Raw genomic sequence first — 24,784 nt, 5'->3', positions numbered from 1 at the left:
CTTTTCTTAAATTCTGCCTCAGTAGCCCAAACTTTGACCTTACACAACTGGACTGACCTAAAAGCAGAGTCCAACCAGCCACTGACTGTCCTCTGCTTTTACTAACCAATAAAAATATTCACATAAGGAGGAGGAAAACAGACATTGGTAGGTAGATGGGGCCAGCCATATGGAGGCAAGACGAACCTATGCCAGGGCAAAGTCGCAGGCCAGGAGGCCAAGTTCAGTCTGTGGCAAGCTCAGCCAAATCACCACATTCAGCCTGGTAAGATCACATACCATCTAGCACACGGCCTGGAACAAACCAAATGCTCAGAAAATATCGATTCCTCTTCCCATCTGCAAATCACATCAGAAAACCTTTACTCTCTCATATCTTAAAAGACTATCTTTAAACCAGAATAGATGATGAAACAATTTCAAGGGTTTCCCTCATAAGAAAAAGATGTATCTCTGCTCCCACCATGCTTTGGATTCATAGATTTAGATGCCAAGAAGGAAGATTAGAAATCATGTGTCCAACCTCCTTATTCTACAAATTGTAAAATTCAAGTCCAGAGATGTAAAGTGACTTTCACCCGGTCACACAGCTAGTTAATGGCAGCATCAGGACAAAAACCCAAGTACTTGGGCACCCAACTAAACCCACATTCTAATGTATCTTACTACTTTTTTGGGGCTGTCAGTTATAAATGGTGCTTAATGATGCAAATACCTCTGAGGCAGTTAAAAATGTCTTCTGCCTTCAAAATAGAGTGAAGATGGCAGATGATCGACTCCTACACAGTGAGCATTGGGTTGGGGACAGGAGCGTCCATGAAGAGATGAAGAGCTGAAGGAAAAAAAGGGGTAAGCACAGAGGAGGAGATCAGGATGAAAAGCGACACAGAGATGCCTACTTAACAACTGTGCCTAGAGATCAACTCTGTTTCAGTCCACAGGTTGAATCTGAAAACGCCACCAGAGACTTCTATCTTCCAAGTGTCTTTGAGCCTAGAAGATACAAAAGCCTGCATTCTCCCAGATCAGACAAAATGTATGACTCTTCAGGAGAAAAAAGAAATCAGATTGTTACATTTTTAAAAAGAGGCTCAGTTTGAGTTTGCCTCTATCTCCTCAAACTATAGGTTTTAGCAGAAACACAGCTAAACCACAGGTTTTATTAGAACTAGTGCCTGCTTATTCATCCACCAAATGTAAATCTGCCACTGAACCAACACTCAGATTGCTCAGGGAGAGCAAGCACCTTGCTTAGAAAGGGGGAAAGTCTAATTTAAGCATATGGAACTTGACAGCATAATTTTTTTAAAGATTCTCTTCTCAAAGAAAGTTTACAAGCAGTAAGTGGGGCTCTAAGGCTATTATTTCTTGGCAAAATAACTGCAGAACAATTGTCCAGTTCACAGTTTTGCACTGAGGGGATTTCTTTGGATTGTGGCCTTTCTTCATCTTTGTTCTAAGGAAAAAATCTGCCTTCAGGAGTCCTAAACAATGAAAGCGCTCTTCATTACGTCTATGAGTTTGGATAGAGTCCTGTGGCACACAGACCATGCCTGGTAACGAAGCATAATAATCATCTGTTCCTAGTTAAATATACTCATACCTTCCACAGCAGGAGAGAACCTTTGGAAGGCGACAGAATGAAGGGCATTTGAGGTTAAGACCCTCAGTCCTCCTTGGGCTCAACTCTTACCCAAAGGACTCTCATAAAAAAGAATGAGAAGACATAAAAACATCACATAAAATTCAATGTTATTCAACAAATATTTATGGGATCTCCAGTTTGCACAGGTCTTGTATGAAAAAACCAGAACCTCAAACACTCCCAGTCTCATATCTCACCTAGACAACAAACAAGTAACACAATATTTTTCTACGGCCATTCAAACCTCTATTAGTTGCCACTTCAGCAGCTGATGAAAGCTCTGCTTCCCAACACCCTTCAACCATAAAGGATGTGTGAGCCTCAGGAAGGAACCAAAGGAAGAACTTTCTAGAAATCAGAAGTGACTGGGAACCTTTGTGAGGCAGAGTTCTTGTTCCTGGAAGAATACAGGACGGGGTTGCCAGGATATTGCAGAGAATGTAGGAGGAGGGGAATGGAGGAGAAAAATCCCTAAGGACATTCCCAACTCTATAACATCTCAAAGGCTTTAAACACAATAACAAGGTTTACATATTAATGTAGATTATGAGGATTTTCACTGCCTTCATCCAAAGGCTATTGTTTGGGCTACTTTCCATTCTAGGAGCCTACACAAATTATGTGACATGAAGCAGAGTATTTAACTTCTCTAGGCCTCAGATTTATCACCACTAAAATGCAGGCGAGTAATTAAGTAATCTCTCAAATCCTTTCCAACCCATTTTCTGAGTAAACGTGGTGTTCACTCTCTCCTTTTCACAAAGTTAAATTTCAGAAATTCTTTCTACCTATAAAATTCAACAGAATCCACTAAAAATTGTTATAAACGAAAATTCAATAAGGTGACAAGACGCAATGTAAACTTTACAAAAGCAATAGGTTTCTTATATACCATCAATTATAAGTTTTAAAATATAATGAAAAAAAGAATTAAAAATTCTTAAGAATGGCATGTAATATGAAGAAAACTACCTGTTTCTGAAGACCTAAATAAACATAGATACGTAAATGTTTCTGGAGGAGAAAGCAACATATAATAAGTATGTTCATTCTTCCAAACTTTCTTATAGGTTGAATGCAGTGCTTCTTAGCCTCTGCATTACTGGCATTTTGTGTTCCATCGTTTTTTGTTGCAAGAGCAGGAGTGCTCTGTGCATTGTAGTATGCTGAGCAGCATCTCTAGCCTCTTACCCACTAGATGCCGGTAGCACCCCTCGTGGTGACAACCAAAATTAAACTCTGTCTAGAGATTGCCAAATGTCCCCAAGGAGCAATATCATGCAGAGAGAAAACCACTGAATTGATGCAAAGTCCTAATGGGCCTTTCCTTATTCACTACCTTGACAATGAATTCTAACTTGGAAGAATAAAATAGTACGAATAATCAAAAATATGAAAATAAAAATTGTGGGCTGTGCATGGTGGCTCACACCTGTAATCCCAGCACTTTGGGAGGCTGAGGCGGGCAGATCCTTTGAGGTCAGGAGTTCGAGACCAGCCTGGTCAACATGTTGAAACCCTGTCTCCACTAAAAATACAAAAATTAGCCAGGTGTGCTTGTGCACTCCTGTAATCCCAGCTACTTAGGAGGCTGAGGAAGGAGAATCACTTCAGCCCAGGAGGCAGAGGTTGCAGTGAGCTGAGATCACACCACTACACTCCAGCCTGGGCAACACTGTAAGACTCTGTCTCAAAATATATATATATTGTGGAACACAGAATGAAGACTAATTAAACTAAATAAAGAAAGAGAACAGAAGTATAAAATCATGACCTCAAATATATAGTAGTTTGCATATTATTGCTTCACAAATGAGTGGGTGAAAAGAGATCAATAAATGGTAGTGGGTCAACAGTTTATTATAGTTTGGAAAGAAAAATCAAAGCTAAATGCTTATTCACATTACTTGTATAGATGTTCTGATTATCTACTGCTACATAGCAAACCACTCAATAACTTAGCATCCTTAAAACAACAATTTATTATTATCTCTTGTGGTTCTAGGGGTTGACTGGGCTCATCAGGATGCTTCTCATTTGGGGTCTCTCATGCACTGCAGTCAGATGTCACCTAGGACAGCAGTCATCTGAGGGGTGGGCTGGATGGACATCTAAGTGGCACACTCCCATGCTGCCAGGCGATGCTGGCTATCAGCTAGGAGCTACGCTGCGGCTGTCAATAAGAACACCAACACATGGCCTCTGCATGTGACTCGAGCTTCCCACAGCATGGTGGCTGGTTTCCGAGAGGCAGAAAGAGGGGGCTTTCAGGCCATTTAGAAACATGCCTCCAACAGATGTAGCATCACTTCTACTGTATGTAATTGGCCCAAACAGTCTTGGAACCCATGCAAATTCAAGGGGGTAGAGAAATAGACTCCATCTCTTGACATGAGAGTGGGAGCGTCACATCACAAAAGAGAATATAGAATGGGAGCTATGGTTTTAGTCATCATTGGAAAATACAATCAGCCATAATATGCCACAAGAAATTCCAGGGAAATAAAGAGCTAAATATTAAAATAAAATGTAAAACAACTAAAAGAAAATGTATTTGAATTTTTTACTTCATTTTAGGATGCAGAAGGCAAAGATAAACAGATATAACTACAAAAATATTTTAGCTCAAAAAGCACCACAAACAAAATGAAAAAGCAAACAAAAGACCAGGAAACATATTAACATTCTATATCACAAAGAGTTAAAGACTTAAATAAACAGTCCTTATGAATCAATGATAAAGATAAACATTCATGTAGGGGGAAAAACAAAGGGCCTAACCAGTTCACAAAATAATCTAGTAGATGAGACATAAAATGAACACAATATTCTGCCAGTAGATTGAGTTGAGAGTGTAATATGTTATATAAACCTTTGGGGAAGCAACTTGGTAACACAGTCAGAGGTATTTAAAATGTTCATCTGACCAAATAATCTACCCCATGGACATATTTAGACATTGAGACCATCATTTTTAAAGATATTCGTTACAACATAAGTTCAGTAAAAAAGAAAGCAAACTTGACTAAACAAATTATAGTACACTTTCTGTATACATAAAAAATGTCTGGTTGCACTTAAAAATTATATTTTCAAAGAATACTGAACTACATGGGGAGTTTGTAACACAATGTGGAAAAAGAGACCATGAAACTTTATTTAGAATAAGGCACAAGACACATGCATGTATTTGCTTACTAAAATATTAACAAATGATATCTGCATCTACAAAGTACTTGTAGATAAGTTTATTTTATTCTTTTTTCGGTATTTAAAAAATGTTCTGCAGTAAACATACATAATTTTTCTACACTGAAAAAATAATGCTATTTGAAGAAAAAAATACTAGTGTTAATGTGTACAACACTAAAAAGGTCACGTTACTGGATCACTGCCAAAAGATTTTTAAAAAGCAAGTTAAAAAGCAAGAGAATAAGCATGATTGTGCAGCAAATGACATCAGCAGTGGATTACACCTGGAACCACTGACCCATTACATGGCGCATTCTGTCCATAATCAAGTAACTTTCCCAAGCTCGTGACCTGGCCGTGGCGTAGATTCTTAGGCAGTTGTGCGGTGTGACTGCTTTCTAAACTTTTCTCTTACCCTTTTCAATATTTAGCATATTTGTTTTCTTTGCTGAACTCACAATGTTTGTGCCTTCATAGGCCTTTTAAATGATGAAATATTTAGCAATAATTTGCACTCACACATAGGACATTAGTCACCGGTTATCTTTTAACCAAAAGCCCTCCTGAATTTCAGAGAGTCCGAGCCAGGTACAGGGTCTACTTCTCCTTCAAATGGAGAACCCATAAGTCGAGCAACTCCACAGGCCCACAGTTCTCCAACTTAAGCGTGCATCAGAATTTCACGGACGGCTGTACAAGCACAGATTGCTAGGCCCATCCCAGAGTTTCTGATTCAATGGGTGTACGGTGGGACCTGAGATTTTGCATTTCTAACAAGTTCCTGGGTGATGCTGATGCTGATGCTGCAGGTCCTCAGGCCCCTCTGCTGTGGGAACCACTGCTCAAGATCATAGCAACGGCTAAGCATCTTCCCACTACATGCTACTGCTATTCATTTATCCCCTATTATTCACATTAACAATATATTATTTGGTATCTGTTAACAAATTTAATCATCCATAACCCAAATAAATCCCTGAACTCCTCATACCAGTTTCAGGTGGAGAAGTACATTCAAACCCCAAGTCCAGCAATGATTAAAAAAAAAAAATCACCTCTTGTGTGGCCATTCCTCTTGATTGACAACTCTTATACCCTTGAGCAGCCCTGAAGCCTTCCTTCACTCTTCCATTCTCTCACATGACAAAACAAACTCTCCTCACATTCACATAGAAATAAGGTTATTCCCTCCCTTCTTTCTCCATTATCTTAATTCTTTAATGCAGTCTCTGCCCTTTCCTACACAAATTTCTCTACTTCCTTTCCTCTCCTTCCCTTACTAATTAGCTGATTAAACCTCAGGAGAGAAGCACTAAATCACACAAGTTTTTGTCCCTGTACACTTCATATATTCATCCTCCTCATCCACCCAATACACACTTAGCAGGTGCCAGCTGTATAACAATTACTGTGTTAAGTATTACACACAGAATGTGGAAACAAAGGTGGGATCATCTAGAGGTAAGTAGGGCACAGAGATGCTTCAAGGACAAAGTGTATTTGGTCTGAATGGTGAATTCAGGTCTAAATTTTATATTTCCCAAAACCCTTCAACCCACTGGAAGATAAAATATCTTCTTCAGAGTTTCATTCCTTTGATTTCACCCCATTAAAATTTACATATCCTTGTGAAGGGTAGCCCTTTAAGGATCATTATGCTTAAGCGTCAGTAAGTTTCATGCCCTTATCTGATGAGGAGGACCCTGGATATGCTGAAGAACAGAAACAACCCTTAAGGAACAAAAGGGTATATGATAAGAGTGTCCCTGAAAAAAAAATGCCCTCTCCTAGCTTAGCTTGCAGTGGTTCTCAAAGTGTGGTACCTGGACCAACAGCAACAGCATCATCCTGGAGTTTGTCAGAAATGCAAAGTTTCTGTCCTCACTCCATATCTACCGAATCAGAAACCTGGGGGTAGGGTCAACCCATTGGCATTTTCAACGCTTATGTTTGAAAAGCACGGCTCTAACATCTGTCACAGTCCCTGTAACTCTTCCATTAACATATATGATTACTACAGGTCCTAATAATTTGTCAAACTCCTTCATTAGTGTATGAATATTATTTTCAGAAAGGTGCGTGCGGTAATTATAAGCTATTTGTTATGAGCTAGGCTCTGCAGCAATGGGGTAGAGGTAGGTGCATGTGGCTAAGAATAAGGAGACACCAGATGAAAGGAAGATGGCCATTGATAAAGGTCAACATTAACAGTTTTGTTAGGGTTAGTCATCTGCCTCCCAAATTGGTGTGACTTACAGTGAACACCAAAGCAGGACTGATTTTGCCTGCTTTTGAAAATTCTCTGAGCTCTCAACAGGGCACGATTTTGCATGTAGTTGAAAAAGGCCCACATGAATCCCTGTTGCACAATGAAATGTTCATCTCATGTTATTTAGCATCCTTGGTCTCTCTTTGGGGTGGGGAGCAGAGAGGAGGGAGGAAGATGCATATTTTTAGTACCAGGGAACGATTTATCATTCAATGAAAGAGCATACATAGAGGCTTAAATCAAGTATGTGGAAATAATATGTTATTATTACTAGTCCTAACTCTGCTAAATTATAACCTATAAACCCTCAGTGCTTGACTTAAATATTCAATCCACATTTGCAGGAAATCTAAATGGTTATTTCCTCCTTTAGTGCATGCATTACAGGAGGATTTACTAGTGCTTCCACAAAGCATATATGAGGAGCATGTTATCCAAGATGTCAGTGTAACCAGGCACAATTGATAAGCACACAGCCCACATCACGTATGCATTCTGGGAGCCTTTATGTGCAGTTAATTAGTTTAGCTATTGCTTTCATGGTTCATTTAGAAACTTCATGCTTCATTAAATATCAATAAATTTTATCCTCAAAAAACCTTTTCAGTAAAAATATGATTGTCTCTTCAACTGATAATCTTGTTAATGGATGTATATATTGCAAGCATGCCTGTCAGGACCGAGAAAACTCTGAATTGCCATGGTTGCAGCACCCTGAAGTAACATGCAAATTTTATTCTGTAGTTTAACACACATGCCTCATCCACACATATTTTCTTACAGTAGAGGGGAAAAAATCTTTTTTTTCCTTTCCAAAACGATGCCTCTTTTAAGCTGCTATTTTTATTCTGTCGAGAATTCCTTCTTATGTTTCATAAGCTCCTTTCTCCATTACATCAATTCTGAGTTTCTCTTTATTGGAAAGACGAGCTTTTAGCAACTTTCTGTAGCATGAAAGAGACGTTTTCAGTAAACACATGTTTGCCATATCCCTGACACATGTGTCCAAAGAGGGCAGAGGTCACAGTTACTGGGCTGTTACTGTCCCCTCTGTCACGGAATTATCTGGGCTGTTCACTGAATACCACGATGAAGTGGGTCAGGCAGGAAGGGTCGAGATTAAGAAAGAAGAGCTTCATTTACCTAAGCAGAAGTAGTGCCTTCAGCTATACTGTCTCCTGTCTTCCAGATTGAGCTCACATGTCTTTTAAGATGTCCCCGACATGCTCAGATACAGAAGTTGTCAAACTTTTCCTCATTTTCCTATAGCACTTTGTTAAGGTTTTCACTACTAAATGTATTATAATATATGATAGCATTCATTCATTTGTCCATCCATTAATTCAATAAAAACATATTAACCAAGGATACAATGGTAAATAAGACAAGTAACATTCCCCCATTTTCATAAAGTGCACATTGTAGTGGTGAGAGAATACACAATAATATGAGTGAATGAATAAGTCAACACGATAATTTCAAATAAGGGTAAGTGCCATGAAAGACATAAAATAGATGAGATGGGAGGCTACTCTGAACTGAGTGGCAGAAAAGGCCTATGGAAGAGGTAGCTCATAAGCTGGGATGCAAATAGTGAGAAGAAACCAGCCATGTAACAATATGGGGGCGGAGTCCCGGGCAGAAAAAAATGGCTAGTACAAAGACCTGAAGGCTGAACCAGCTTGGTATGCTAGAGAAAGGAGAGAAAAAAAAAAAAGCCAGGCTAGCTGCAATGTACTCGGCAAGGGAGAATGTGGTACCAGATAAATTTGCAGATGGCTCACCAGTCTCAACTTTAGACTATAAGCTCCTTGAGAACAGGGCCTGTATATTACTTGAATTTGCATCACTAGTCCCCATCCCATATATGATTCTCATGGTTAACAAATGCAGGTTGAATGAATCAGATGAACCATCTCCAGGGTCATATGTGAAACACTGGAGAGTTTTCTCACATTTTGTACAATCTCTGCCTTGTCTTGGCCCTTTCTTTCAATACGGATGATCATGTTCTATCCTTTCTATGCAAAGTTAATAGACCATAGGCTCTCAATGCTGGAGAAGGTACTTACAGTTATTTTTCCATAAGAGATAATAAATCTGTGGCCAGGCTCAGTGGTTCATGCCTGTAATCCCAGCACTTTAGGAGCCCGAGGCAGGTGGATCACTTGAGGTCAGGAGTTTGAGACCAGCCTGGCCAACATGGTGAAACCCCGTCTCTACTAAAAATACAAAAATTAACTGGGCATGGTGGCACATGCCTGTAATTCCAGCTACTGGGGAGGCCGAGGCAGGGAAATTGCTTGAATCCGGGAGGCAGAGGTTGCAGTGAGCCGAGATCGCACCAGTGCACTCCAGCCTGGGTGAAGAAGTGAGACTCCATTTCAAAAGAAAAAAAGAAAAAGAAAAAAAAGAAAAGAGATAATAAATCTGTGCTTGGGGGTTGGCCCACGTAGTTCCACAGATCTCTCTTGTGACCAACAATGAAATACATTCAGGAGAGAAGAGCCAGGAGTTAAGATGGCAAGCCAATAGGGTTTCCAAAGTAACTCAGAAGAGCTCAGACTCATGTCCTCAGACTTGTTTATTTATACAGTATTTCAACTCAGCCAGTAACAGACAACCAAGAATGAATGTTAGTATTAATATCATCATTGTGATCATCATCACCATTATTATCTCTTTGAACACAAAATAATGCAAACGAACTTTTCCAGTGAACTTTATTATCATAAAGGATGAGGAGAAAGAGGAAAAGGAGACAGCCTGCTAGTAATACTTTCCACTCCACAAAATATTTTCAGTCCTTCCGAAATTGGTCTATTTTGCCTCCGCTATTTCTTCCTCATTACAGGCATAGTAGGTGAGAGACAATTTTTAAATAATGGATGAACGAATACCTGGTTTCATTTCTTCAGAATAACCTCCAGTGGTGCTAAGGAACCAACCACGCTGGCACTGACAGGCTTCAAGACCACCATAAATCCGCAATGCCAAGTGTGACTGCACTGGATATGTGTGGGAAATAGAAACTCGCCGGGTTTATGCAAACCAGTAAAAATTCCAAAAGGGTCTGATGCCAGGAAAATGCCTTATTTTGTCAGAAAGTACATCTCCCGCACAGCGGCAGGCCTGGCATAGCTTGAACCACATGTTAAAAACAAAGCAAAGTGACATGCGATACAGGCCTTACTGCCTGATGACAGAATTCACGAGCTGTCTTCCCTCTGAGCTTTTCTGGAACCAAATGAGTCCACGTTAACCCAAGCTTGTTTGACAGTTTTGTCTGATCGTGTGATTTTCTTCAAAGTCCTTGTATTTTAGGTAAGACTTACTTTTCTTATTACAATTTCAAGATTTATCCCAGATTACAAATAATAATGTAATTCTAATGAACTCTGTACTTTCCAACCTATTCTATAGCCAAGTTAGGGTTTCAGATATATCCTTTTTTAACTTTTGGAGGCATGTAGATGACTTCAAAAGAATATTTAAATCAGCTGGTAAACCAGGTAGTCACTGTCTCAATACTCATTGTGTGTGCAACACCTCCATATCCGTATTGGTAATCACTGCAGTCTAGAGGATACTGCTTTTATGAAAGTCAAATTTTAAAAAGTAATGTTGGCTGGGAGTGGTGGTTCATGCCTATAATCCCAGCACTTAAGAAGGCTAAGGTGGAAGGATTGCTTGAAACCAGGAGTTCGAAATCAGCCTGGGAAATGTAGTGAGACCCCATCTCTTAAAAAAAAAAAAAAAAAGAAAGAAAAGAAAAGAAAAAATTTTGTTAATCAGTCAGGCATGTTGGTAGTCCCGGCTACTCAGGAGACAGAGGCAGGAAGATGGCTTAAGCCCAGGAGACCAAGGCTGCAGTGAGCCATGATCGTGCTACTGCACTCCAGCCTGGGAGACAAAGCGAGACCCTGTCTCAAAATAAATAAACAAATAAGAATTTTAAAAATTTAAATAAAAAATAATATTAGCCTCAAATTTTAATCAATTAGAAAATTTCTGTTTTAGCATTTCCACAACACCTGCTCTGATCATGGACAATAAGAATAAAAAGAATGTTTATACACATGGGGAAGAGGAGCCCCATGACAAATAAAGGGTTTCAAAAACACCCCTTCGTGGATGCCTTGGACTTTCTTTTCCCCTTTAGTCAGTGTCTACTTGTCTCTCTCCAACTCGTCCAGCCCCAGTTATTATGGTAAGAAGCAGATACTTCACTTGCTGTATTAGTTTACTAGGGCTGGCGTAACAAAAGTACAACAAACTGAATGGCTTGAAACAACAGGATTTTCTTCTCTCCAAGTTCTGGATGCTAGAAGTCTTTTTTTTTTTTTTTTTTTTTTTTTTTTTGAGACAGAGTTTCGCTCTGTCGCCCAAGCTGGAGTACAGTGGCACAATTCTTGGCTCACTGTAGCCTCTGCCTCCCAGGTTCCAAGCAATCCTCCCCACTCAGCCTCTCAAGTAGCTGGGATTACAGGTGCATGCCACACCCAGCTAATTTTTGTTTGTTTTTTTCAGTAGAGATGGGGGTTTCACCATGTTGGTCAGGCTGGTCTCAAACTACTGACCTCAAGTGATCCACCTGCCTCGGCCTCCCAAAGTGGTGGGATTACAAGCGTGAGCCACTGCACCCAGGCTGAGGCTAGAATTCTGAAATCAAGGTGTTGGCAGGGCCAGGCTCTCTCTGTAGCCTCTAGGAGAGGATCCTTCTTTGCCCCTTCCCAGCTTCTGGTGGTTGCCAGCAACACTGACCATCCCTCAGTTTATAGATATGTGATCTCCCATCACCTCCTCTGTCGTCATGTGGTGCTCTCCCTGTATGTCTTCTGTGTTCACCCTGCATTCTTGTCTCTGTGTCCAAATTTCCTTCTTTTTTTAAGAACATCAATTACTGGATTAGATCCCACTCTAATCCAGTATGGCCTCATTTTTTTAACTTGATGACATCTACAAAAGCTCTATCTCCAAAAAAACAAAAGTCACATTCTGAGGTTCCAGGTAGGCATTAATTTGGGGGGATATCTTTCAAGCAAGTGTGATTCTCAGCCGGTATCCTTTCAATTGTCACTTGGTCCAAGGAATCTGAAGAACACTTGCAGACAAAATAATTACCCAAGCAAGAACAATGGAAGGAAGGTGATATAATTCAATGAATAAGTCTATCAGGAAAACCTGTTAGAAGCTTGACCGTTTCAGAATGGAAGATTCTCATCTATAAGATCAATCACTGGCCGGGCGCGGTGGCTCACGCCTGTAATCCCAGCACTTTGGGAGGCCGAGGTGGGCAGATCACGAGGTCAGATCGAGACCATCCTGGCTAACACAGTGAAATCCCATCTCTATTAAAAAATACAAAAAATTAGCTGGGCATAGTGGCACGCACCTGTAATCCCAGCTAGTCAGAAGGCTGAGGCAGAAGAATGGCCTGAACTCTGGAGGCGGAGTTTGCAGTGAGCCAAGATTGCACCACTGCACTCCAGCCCGGGCGACAGAGCGAGACTCTGTCAAAAAAAAAAAAAAAAAAAAAAAATCAATCGCCAACAGATCCATCCATGCAAAAATACCTACACAGCCACCTCTTCAAGAAAATGTTCTTTTTAACTGAACTAATCTCTTCTCTGGACCCAGCTCCCTAAGTAGGGTCCTTTCTACCCTCTCATCATCCACATGAGGATAGAGAGGGGAAGTAGCAACAATGCCTGGGAATCATGCTAGGGACTCTACACATGTAATACATCACCTCCACTAGAAAATAAAGAAACTCAAGTTCAAAGACATAAAGCAATCAGCTCTAAAGTCATACAGGAGAGTTAGGGTTTGAACACAGATCTGCCTGGGCCCATAGCTGCTGCCTCATTTTTTATGTCTCAGCATGTGCACGCATGTGCACTGGCACACACGCACACGCACGCGCACACATACCATTTCTCAAACATGCCCATTTAATTTACCTATGTATGAAATTCATCATTTTCACAATCCATGGAATATTAAGAGCTGGAGGATACCTCATTTAACATAACAATTTCATTTTACAGATGAACAAGAAATGATAAGCAAGTGATTTGTCCAAGATCATGGGAATAATTTGTGACCAAACTGAGAATAAGTCCTCACACTTTCTGGCTTCTAGTCCAGCCTGGCCACATGTAGCCTCTCAAGTGCTATTTCTACCCAGGCAGTAAGACCACATTTCACAGGCCAGGACAGCATGGCAGTTTGGAGTGTGAACACTGAAATTAGACTGCAAAGATTCACATTCTAGGCCCATTGCTTATATATGTGGGCCAGTCATTGAGTAGCTACACTTCAGTATTCTGAAATATTAAATGGAGGTAATAAAAGCATCAGCTACATAGTATTTAGTATCTCATAGGATTCTTGAGAAAATTAGGTATGCTCAGAATTGTGCTTAGTGTACAGTAAGTGCTCAGTATATTAGTTGGTGGTGGTGGTTTCGTTGTGCTTATTACACTATTATTACTGTTAATAATAACAACAACATATAATGAAAAGGCTACAAATGAGTAAGGCCAGTGCTTTTCATCACCATGCATTTCTAGCAGCCACACTGGCTATAAGCCCTCATTCATGGATACCATGGTACAGTGATTTCCTGGTCCTTCATAAGAATTAACTTTAACCTTATTTCATAATCTACTTTATGCTCATCCAATTGTCACATCTTCCTCTAAACACAAAATATGCAAAGGTCTATATGCTGGTTTTAATTTCCCGGATGTTATGAGTCCACATTTAACTGCCTCCTTCAAATGACAGTGGGTCATTTAGTGTCCTTAAAAGCCAACAATGTTATTACATCCTGACTCTGACAAATCCTTGCTCTTTTCTCTCTCAGCTTATCTCTGTCTCAGGAAGGCAAACCCTGGGAAAATTATACAAACAGCCCCAAATATTTGAAATCAGCATTGTCCTCCCATGCTTATGCCTCTCTGAAAGCTTAGAGGACTTTGCTTTCAGTTTGATTCTTTCATTAGCCCAAGGCTTGCTAATTAATTGGAATTTTCCAGAGCTTTTGTTGTTGTGACAAAGAGGAACAATGCAAAAGCTCATTTCTTCATGTTAAAGAGGGTCCATCCACCCTCCAGAGAGTAGCACGGAGACGACAGGGATAAGAGGCAGGATTAACTCGACTTTGAAAGGGTCAGACTTTGTGAGTTCCTGCTCCCCTCACTTCTCCCCACAGCTGCCTTCATCTTCACCAAAACTGATTTATGGGAAGTGACATCTTAACCATGGCTTTTATCCCTCCAAAGGAAAGGCTGTTTAGAGGGCATTATGTATGATCTAAAATTAGATGGTAAAGAACATCCCATAAGCATGGAACAAACAATATTGGAAAGCAAAAGATATTGTATAAAGTGAGAGGCTTAATGAAGAATGAAAATGAATAGATCAGGGAGGAAGGCAGTAAAACTCAGATGAACACTCCCAAGCAAAGCAAAGACCAGACTTAAAAGAAACAAAAAGATGCTTAATCTTGACAAAAGTAGCACTGTTTAAACCAAAGATAGCAGAGCAGCTGGAGTCTAGGGGAAGTGAAGGGAAGGGAAGAGAGATTGATTCTGAATTTTGTTCTTGGTTTCCTTTTTAAGGTATCATGCTTTGCTTTGGTACACTGGGTTACTGGGACTTGTGGAAACCCATGTAGGCTGTGTTTCATCCACACTGTGAGAGGCTCTAACATACTTTGAGGGTCCACAGATGCAGGAGAACAGAGGCTGGAGGGGCCCTGAAACATGGCAAATAGACCATTCCCAACATCATTCCTGGCCGAGCACGATGGCTCACACCTGTAATCCCAGCACTTTGGGAGGCTGAGATGGGCAGATCACCTAAGGTCAGGAGTTCGAGACCAGCCTGGCCAACATGGTGAAACCCCATCTCTCCTAAAAATACAAAAATTAGCCGGGCGTGGTGGCACATGCCTGTAATCCCAGTTACTCCGGAGGCTGAGGCAGGAGAACCGCTTGAGCCCAGGAGGCGGAGGTTGCAGTGAGCTGAGACCGTGCCATTGCACTCCAGCCTAGGCAACAGGAGCGAAACTCCGTCTCAAAAACAAAACAAAACAAAAAACCTACATTCTTTTCCATGGGGGGAAAAAGATTTTCTAAGTTATTTGTTTACAGATAAATGCTTATGAAAAATAGTTTCTACTATCCAGACCCATACAGTCTGACATAAAGCTACACTCCGAGTTTCACTGCAGCAGAATCAGGAAGGCTTCCAAAATTCCTGCTCCGGGCTGATGCCTGATGGGCGTCACTCCAGTCACCTAAGATGCCACGTAGTTTTTAACAAGTTGAGTATGATGTGCCTATGCAGATATCCAGATAGAACTACAAATATTCAGTTGGAAAGGAGAGCCTAGAAATGGGGCTAGAACAAGTTTCTGGGGATAACAATAAGATAGAGTCTTCAACTGGGTGAGATTGCTCAGGCATCATGCATACAGGGGATGAAGAACAGGGACAAGGACAGAACTCTGGGAATCTCCAGTGTTTGGGGAGGCAGGAAAAAAGGAATCTGCAGACAAGGGAGAGAAAGTACTGCTGTGATTGCAGACAGGGGAGTAGGAGGGAGCTGGGCGGAAGGGGAACAGAGCACAATGTTTAACAGCACAGGTTCTGAGGCGAGAGACCAGGTGCCTTCAAAGCCTGGGCTACTGCTTATTAGACTCGGAACCTCAGGCACAGCATGGAACTTCTCTGCACCTCAATTACTCCCTCTGGCAAATGCAGAAAACAATGGCACATCACATAATTGTTCTGAGGGAAAGTACTTGACACAGTGTCAGGCTCATATTAAGCATCCAAAAACTGTTAGCTACAATCAACACATTTATTAAGAGGCAAATAGGAATTGAAGAGATCTATAGGGTTGATGGTGACTAGGAGCAACTCAGATCCTTTCCCAGGATACACTTTGATACAGTGAAGGGTGGAAAGGAAAGCTGCAGCCCAGGCGACACTGGCCAAGAACCAGTAAGGACAAGAAAAACCACAGAACAAGGCAGATGGGGGCCTCGAGCTAATCTTTACTATAAAAAGAGGCACATGATATTTGATCACTTAAGACGTGATGGGAAGAATAAATCAAAAAAATAACCATTCTTACAGCAAAGGGCACAGTGAAAGAGAACTGCACTAATGATATAAGTTCAAGTGCTGGCCTGAGTACTAACCAACTGCCCAACCTTGGAAAGGCCCCTTCTCCTTCCAGGAGTTCAGTTTTATGTATTCCCAAATGGCCACTAACGTCCCTTCCAGTTCGCACTACTTATGATTTTCGGTGTTCTATAATTTCACTTAAGGATTCCGTGGCTACACATAAAAGCAGTTACTCTGATGAAGACATAAGTGAACAGAGGGTCTTCAGTCTCATGTGTTCTCAGCATGAAAGAGAGGACTCAAGAATCACCTAAGGGTAATTAAGAGGGCAGATGGTAAGATGTAGAGACAGCCAAGTCTTCCTCCTCTTTCCTCTTCCATTTGCTGCAAAACCAGAGATGAGAGGAAGGAAGGGGATAAAAGCAACTAAACCGAGGTTGAAAACAAAAAGTCATGCGTGTTCCTGTTTGCGAACAACTCCAAAAATCTCTCTGAGTGTGAGGGTCAGGAGAAGGTGGATATAAGAAAGACAGACAAACAAAACATCGATGCAAGTGGAGAATCAGAAGTAAAATCAGTTCATTTGGATCCGAAGGGATAAAGATCATGCCTAATTAATCCCAAACCCTCATTGTACCATTGACAGAAATGACATCCAAAGAGGATAAGGGAATTGCCCAAGAGCAAAGCTGCAACAGGAGCTCCTGTTTGCTGACTCAGTCCAGTACAGATTCCATAGAAGTATATACTTCGTTGGTCAAATTCCAAATTATGGCAATTCCTGCTAAGAGATCCTGTGTGGGAGGTAACTGACTGAAATTGCTACATTCTTGGGAATTTTTTTTTATTTCCCCATGTTCATGAAAGGCTCAGAGGACAAACAGGAAAGAAAAATAAATATATTAAGCCACTACTATGTGCCAGATTTTCTGCTAAGTGATTTCACATATATCCTCACATAAGCCTGCCACTCTGTGAGTCTAGCAGGCTCTGAGCCACTTGAAGAGAGGACAGTGTCTTACCCATCAGTACATTCTCCATGCCTGACAGAGTGCTGGTACACAATAGGTGCCCAATATATCCTTGCTGAATGAATGTAAGATTTTCCTGGTACATAAAGTGAGGATTAGAGAGATTAAAAAACTTATTCAAGCTGTACATGTTGGTAGCACAAGTGGCAGTATCGAGATTGGAATTTGGGATTGCCTGATACCACAGCTCACTCGTGTTCCTTTCACTGAACTTTCACTGCCTTTCATATACTTTTCTGCAAATCCAACAGTAATACTTATTTTCTAACAGACGGACTGACTGGTTTACACAGCACCTATGGCTTCCGGGTCCTCTTTGTGAGTGTTTCCTCTTCCAAAGTGTTTGTTTCAAGGTGCCACTTTTGGTCTGATTACTCCTCTACACTGGCCAAGCCGGATCAGAATCTCCAAAGGCTCTGACCAGGACACATTCTAAGGGCCAGCTGCAAGGAGTCAAGGAACCACAGGAGGAGCACCCTGGCCTAGGGCTTTAGTTGGAGTCTGTTCCTACCAAGTGGAGATAACATACCTGGCCCGGTTCAATGCAATCATTTCCTTACCTCCTTGACAGCAAAGGCTTTCAACTGAAAACTCAGCAAGCAAATCAGACCAGTTGTTGCCTTTCTTATCTTTTCTCTCTTCTCTCTCTCTTACACACACACACAGACGCACACACACACACACACACTTGCCAAAGCTTCAGACTAGCTCTCTGTTGTAAATCACTGTCTAAAGTATATTTTAAAATAAAGGGTTTTTTTCCTAATTATACATATAAGACAAGTCATGTCTTTAAGATATTTTTGACTTGAGACTGTTAACGGGACTCTATTTGTTCCATCCAAGAAAGCCCAAAGAAATGGATAATGATCCAAAACAGACTACATCTGAATGGTTCTGTGTATCATATGCAAAGAAATGTTCCCACAACAAAGTCACTAAATGAACGTCACTATGCTTGAATAGAAGAATGAAATTGAACTGTGATAAAAGCAAGTGGTTTAAAGCTCTTTAGTTCATGTCTACTAAATTATCCTGAATATTATGTGCTAAACAAAGGCTCTGATACTCATATTATTAAGTAATAAAAACATTTTGAGAAATAAGCCAACATTTTTACTTTAAAAAAGATTTATGTATCATTTTCTGGTTTTATGAGTGTTGTAATTGTCCTCCAAACCTTTCAACAATGCCAAATACTTTTCCAGTTGAACATTCTGCTATGGAATTTTCTCTTTAATGCTGAAGGCCACACTGGGATGCCTATGGTAAATTAAACAACAGACTCCACAAAAATAGACAGAAGCCTTGGTCCCTCGTTAGGCCTAATTGTTGAAACATCAATCTGTTTAATCTAGATTCTGTAACTGTTAGATAACGAGAAAATTTCGTTATGCAAATCGTGGCAGCAATGTAGAAAAAATATGAGTTATTTAATTTATAACAGATGATCTTTTTAAACTAAGTCTCAGGTGGTATTTTGATATTTTTTACTATGGGTCACAGATCATCACCACCAGCTTTAATGAGGAAGATGGGAGAGCTGATTGTCCTATCTCTAAATTTTAGGAGTCTCCAACCCTAGTTAATTGTTGGTCAAGCTTTCTGCAGCTGTCCAACTATCAACTGGTACTCCTCTGACTTTTTATCTCATAAATGAGACCTCTACTGATTGGCAGACACAAGGAAAGCATGAGGAAAGTCATCAAGATTTCTACTTTGTATTCACTGACCTTTAAAAAAAAATAACATCATTACTAGCCTCAGATTCTGGAAGTTACTAATCAGTTTGAACACCTTAAGAAGTATACGAAGGCTTTCAGATAACTCCACAGTGTTGTCAGAGGTGAGGTCTACAGATGTCATTTTAATTTAATGAGGCAGAAAGAACACAGGAGAATGAGTTGGAAGATCTGGGTGCCAGTCTCACAGCTACCACTTAATGTGCTGTGTGGCTTTAAACACTACGCTTGCGATCCAGTATTTTCTTTTGCTACAAAGGACACCGGGAAAATTGGTGAAATCTCTAAGGTCTGTATATTAGGTAACAGTATTTATCACTGTTAGTTTCCTGATTTTCACAATTGTACTGTAGTTAAGAGAATAACTTGCATAAGAAAATGTGCATGTTTGTAGAAACTGTACATTAACGTATTTAGGGGGAAAAGGGCATCAAGTCTATAACCTACTCAAATTGTTCAGGAAAAAAACACAGGGAGGGGATGATGAAGCAAATGTGGTAAAAAGTTAACATTTGGGAAATCTGGGTAAAGAGTATAGGAGAATTCGGTACATTGTTCTTGCAATTTTTTTTGTTGTCTGAAATTATATCAAAATTAAAACTTAAAATATAATAAAGGATAGGAATATAATTAGCAATCAGTAAATACTGACCAAATGTCACTTTAATTTCTCTTAGACACAAGTGTCCTCACATGCAAAATGAAAAAGGGATACGCCGAAGAATTGTTTAAAACCTGGCTAGCCCAAACTGTCTCTGATTCTGTGATAAGTAGTAAATCATGGATATAGAAATTGCCCTATACCATATGGAGAAAACAATAATAACACTACTAGACATGCTTCCTGCCTTCAAAAAGGCTGAAGTGATAAAAAAGAAATCAGTGTCCAGGATGAGTTAAAGCGATCTGAAGAAACTTTTCTTGAAAATACGAGCTTCAAATGGGCTCTCAAAGACTGTGAAGATAGGAATTAACAATCAAATTAGAGAAAAATTTATAGAAGGGCAACTCTTTTGGACATAGACTTGGAAATAGGCTGGAGGAAGTCTCTTGCCAGAATGGCCAAGCAAGTATGTATGGATGGCTAGGATGAGTGAAGCTGGGCTGGTCAACAGATCTGCACTGTTCCAGTCAATTTTCCAAAACCACACATGAGTCAGCAACTAAGGCATGGGACACGGTGTCAGAATGCCCTCCCAGCTCTATGGGAAATCTCTAATTCCACATGCCATGTACAGTGTATGGAAGTAAGACAGTCATCTAGGAGCACACTTCAATCTTGTTCTCCAAGCACACACCCAACACAACATGCCAAAGATCAAGCATGTGTTCAATCAAAAAACACACTGTTCTGACCCTAAAACAGTGAGCCTCCATCAGAAGGCTTACACTAAAGGTACGGTGGAACTCCTTTCTCCATTTTGGAAAGACTTCGAAAGGCAAGGCTATCCATACACCATCTGACTTTTCCTATATGTTCAGGGTGTGTGTTTTATTAAAAACTACCTAAATCCACATAGGCAGGAGGAATATTCAAAAGACTTCCATTGTAAATACTAGTAAAAAATGTTCATGAAATCCTCATGAATTCTCATAACTGGGGATCCTACCTAGAGACAGGCAGGAAACACAATGAAGTAGAAAATGTTGTCACTTCATTTCAATTAACAATTATTTAATTAAAAAATCATATACTTAGAACTGTGTCATGGTAGCACATGCAGATCACACAAAGGGAATCATATGAGAACAATCAAGCTTCTATCAAAAGATGAGATTTATCGCCACCCACATATATGGTGAATGCACTTTGATGAGTATCACCTGTAACTCATATTTAGAATACCAGACATTCACTTCTGAAATATTATCAGTTTCCATCATTAAAGGGCTATTACAATTCAATTTTGCAGGGATGGGCATGGCAATATACATATACATATAAGTACACTATTCACCATAACAGTATAAAGATAAAAGGTTCTATTTATTCACTAACAGAGAATCTAGGGAATAGCTTAAGTTAAGCCTTCAAAAATGAAATGTGTTGTACCCAAGCCTAGTAATAAGAAAGATTCCGTAGATACTGCTTAGAGAGAGATTAGATTGAAATTTAACCTATCACATTCTGTTCTCCAACTTGAAAAAAAAATGTTAAACTCTGTCTTTGGGCTTCCATTTTTAGTGTCGAAAGAAAGAAAGGAACACAGATGGAATAAACCTCATTCACTTAATTTGAAAATCAGATGCAGACTTCAAAATTTGGAATAAGGAAAGATTCTTGCTGGTTGATTTCGTTAAAGGATTTATCTTTAGCTATCTGAGGGGAGAACTGCTTACATCATTTAGTGTGACCTTTAGTGGATTGATAAGTCATCACGTGATATAAAATTTTATGACAAAAGCAATCATACAGAAGCAATCTAAGATGACTTGAACTGTTTTTCTTTTGATATAGATTAAGCTTAGAACTTGGTCTACAGTGGTTAGACATTGCAGATTTATAATGAGTGTAATTTGGAACTACAGTACCATACGCAGAACAAATACTCAAATGTCAAATTGGCTGATGATTAAACGACTGAAGAGGGCTGGCTGCTAAGGAATACATTTAAAAAGTCATTTAAAGGGAAACCAATAAGCAAAGGTCGAAAAGTGGCAGAATATATTTTTATTTTATTTTACTTGAGGTGATAATAACCAGAAGGGTTTTCTGTGGTAGTTCGGTTTTTTTAATTCCAACAATTAACATATCTGCTAAATATTTCTCTTTTTGTAAAGTGCCTCTTTTATACCAAGTTCTTATATTTAAGGGTATATGAGAAATGAAGTTTAGCTCTGCCTCCAAATGCTAAGATCTGAGAAAAAAATATGTGCCCCCAAAATGAATCACATTCAGGCTTGGAATAAACCCACATGAATATGTATTTCTTATTTACTTGGAAAGTCTTGTATTTGCATCTGTCTTTCTTATTATCAGTGAGCTTTCTTTTCCAGGGTAGTGGCTCAGCTCCAGTCCTCAATATGTGCAACTCCTTACCTACAACTCCATTCCTAAAGGGAAGCAGGGCACCAACACAGGTATAGGATGGTCCACTCCACTGAAGTCACTAGGTCTCCATACTGAGTAAGACACATGCAAGCAGTTTCTCCTTGTTTTGTACAATACATTAATTGGGAATCTGGAGTTGATTCTCAACATCTGAGATTATTCCAAATCCAAACGTACAGTATTTTTAAAGTCCACTTTTATATAAGGTATTTGGCACTTTCAGAAATACCAACTATAGACAGTTATCTGGACCTGGGTTTTGGTAGCAAGCATGATATAAATATTTTTGGAATGAATGATAAATGAATAAATGAGTGAATTAATATTAAATGAGGATGTGTCATCTGAAATGAATCATAGGACAAAAGGGCTTTGCATGTCCTCTCCACAGGTTAGGGTGAGGAAAGTCTATAAGAAGGCAAAAATCATTAAATCATTAGGAAATAAACTCAAGCTATGCAATACCAATCACTGTTAGAAAGACTGCAAGCTCCTTGCAAGCAAGGGCTGTCTTAATCAGGGGCCATACTCACAAATGCTCTCCAAGGCCAGGCAGATGGAAATAGTACAGGCTCCATTTAAAGATCAGGCTATCATGTAGGGAAGCAGGCCAGATGGTTGGTTGCTCTTTCGATTTTCCGAGAAAAGCCAAATTCTGAATTTTTTTGTAAAATCCTCTCCTTTCTAAATGTTGGCTCTGTATTTATTTTTTTTTAACACTATGTGGACTTAACAAAGCACAGCTGTGGGCCACATTCCACCCGTGGAATTGGAACCTCGCCTCCAAATCTTTCTACGTATCAATAACTCATTGCTTATTTTTACCTTATCTTTAAATCTGGCAAAGGGTGGGAGGTGGTGGTGTCATACTAATATCACCAAAGAAATTAGCCAAAACAGGAATACAAGTGGGAAAAACAAGCAGAGCTTTTAAGTGGCTACATTTCAGTAAAAGCTCCTATTATATTAAGACTTTAATGCCTTCGAGCTCAGCAATTATGCTCAAGCTTCAGGTGGCAATATGTTTTCTCTTTTTTCACCCTTATTCTCATCCCCTAATTTGTCCCTAACTCTTCCTATTTATTAACCATGCCACGTATGTCTTCTTATCACCTTGTAAATAGCTTCAAATTCTTAGAACAATGTGGGGCATAAGTAAATTTCAACAAAGTATTTCAGATGTTCACATTCTAATTAAAGGCAAGTGTATTACTATATATATAATATGTATATGTGTGTGTATAGATACACACACACACACACACACATATATATATGTTTGTTTTTGAAACAAGGTCTTGCTCTGTCACCTAGAGTGCAGTGGCACAAACACAGCTCACTGCAGCCTCAACCTCCTGGGATCAAAAGATCCTCCCATCACAGCCTCCAGAGTAGCTGGAACTACAGGCATGTGCCACCATGCCCAGTAAGATTTTTCTGAAGCAACATACATGTTATTGAAAAGTTCTGTATCTAAAATTTAACACTGGAAAATACTGGAAAATCTTTTCTTCAAATGATTTATGTTCTTGGGCCTTTAGCTAAAGAAGACATGAATCCTAGTCCGAGTACCCAGTTAAAACACACACATACACACACACACACACACACACACACGCATTTCTATATAGAAAAATAACCTAAACACTCCCATTTGTTTAAAAAAAACTTAATTTCCACATTTCTATCTCAGTTTTTACTCTCATGTTTCAATATATTTAGACCTCTTTAGGAAAGTCTAGTTAAGTAGGTCAGACTGTAAAAACCTTTTGCAGCAGAGACCTCACTCTAGGAGAAAAAGCAATTAAAATAATAGTTTGCCCCCAAAGAATAAAAGTAACTATAAGAATGCAAAAGATAAAGCAATAACATGAATTTCTTCATATTATAATAAGCTGCATTTAAGTCCTTGTTATCAGCAAAGTAAACAGGTTTCATGTATTATACCTACTTAAAACATAACCTGTGAACTTCAGCTAAAAAATATTGCTTGGACATGCCAAGGAAAATATACAAACAGATATTTTCCAATTCACCAAGTTTTTAAAAAAGTTCCAGGAATCCAGTGACGAATGTGGTATACAAAAAAATATATAAATTCTTTCAACTTAGAATAATTAAGTCATAAAATACATAGGGTACAAATACCACATTCCGTTCCAAAATGATATCTTAGGATCATCAGAAGAAAAAGAGGATTTGGATTATGCAAAAAAATGATTCCTATATATATAATCAATTATCTAACTGACATTTTTACAAATCTACCACAACTTCGCCTTTTATTGCATATGCTAAACAAGCAGATGCTAAGTCTGTAAACTGTGAATTAACCTCCTTTTTAATTAATTGTTCCTTTGGAAATACTGGCTTTTAAATCCCGTGCTGCAGTTGCTTCATCTTGGAGATGTGTGCCAATCTCATATTCAGGTTCGCGGGCTATAGTCCAGGAGGCAGTATACATTGATTCCACTTTTAATTATTTAATGATTCATCTGCATTTTATTTATACATTGGCATCTGACCTGGTTTAATTTTAGTTTATTCCAACAACACGCCTGCAAGAATCTAGATGTGACCGTCTTCACAGCAAATATGACTGACGACGCTGGAAGTAGTGACATAGCTCAGAAATAGGTCAAGGGTGCAAAGGGAAGGGATCAGAGTGTACTTAATTGACAGGGGCAGGCCCTCCTCAAGCACACGGTTT

The 24,784-nt window shown here is 39.5% G+C and overlaps 1 protein-coding gene across 11 annotated transcripts in view; it reads right to left on the bottom strand.

Annotated features, from left to right (window-relative positions):
* Positions 1-24,784, bottom strand: part of GLIS3 (GLIS family zinc finger 3) — a 740,609-nt gene that overhangs the window by 342,595 nt on the left and 373,230 nt on the right. Inside the window, exon 1 of one of the 11 annotated variants that reach the window (XM_054658641.2) lies at positions 1,890-2,172. The exons of 9 other annotated variants lie outside the window; for them this stretch is intronic. In XM_054658641.2, the coding sequence (XP_054514616.1) occupies positions 1,890-1,950 (61 nt within the window). In that variant the 5' untranslated portion in view covers positions 1,951-2,172. Of the gene's footprint in view, positions 1-1,889; positions 2,173-24,784 lie in introns of those variants that run through there. One more of the 11 variants, XM_054658643.2, reaches the window with a different exon arrangement.

Source organism: Pan troglodytes, chromosome 11 (assembly GCF_028858775.2).
Source record: "Pan troglodytes isolate AG18354 chromosome 11, NHGRI_mPanTro3-v2.0_pri, whole genome shotgun sequence".
NCBI lineage: Eukaryota > Metazoa > Chordata > Mammalia > Primates > Hominidae > Pan > Pan troglodytes.
The sequence above is the reverse complement of the archived record's forward strand: the minus strand, read 5'-3'. Positions and strand labels throughout refer to the sequence as shown.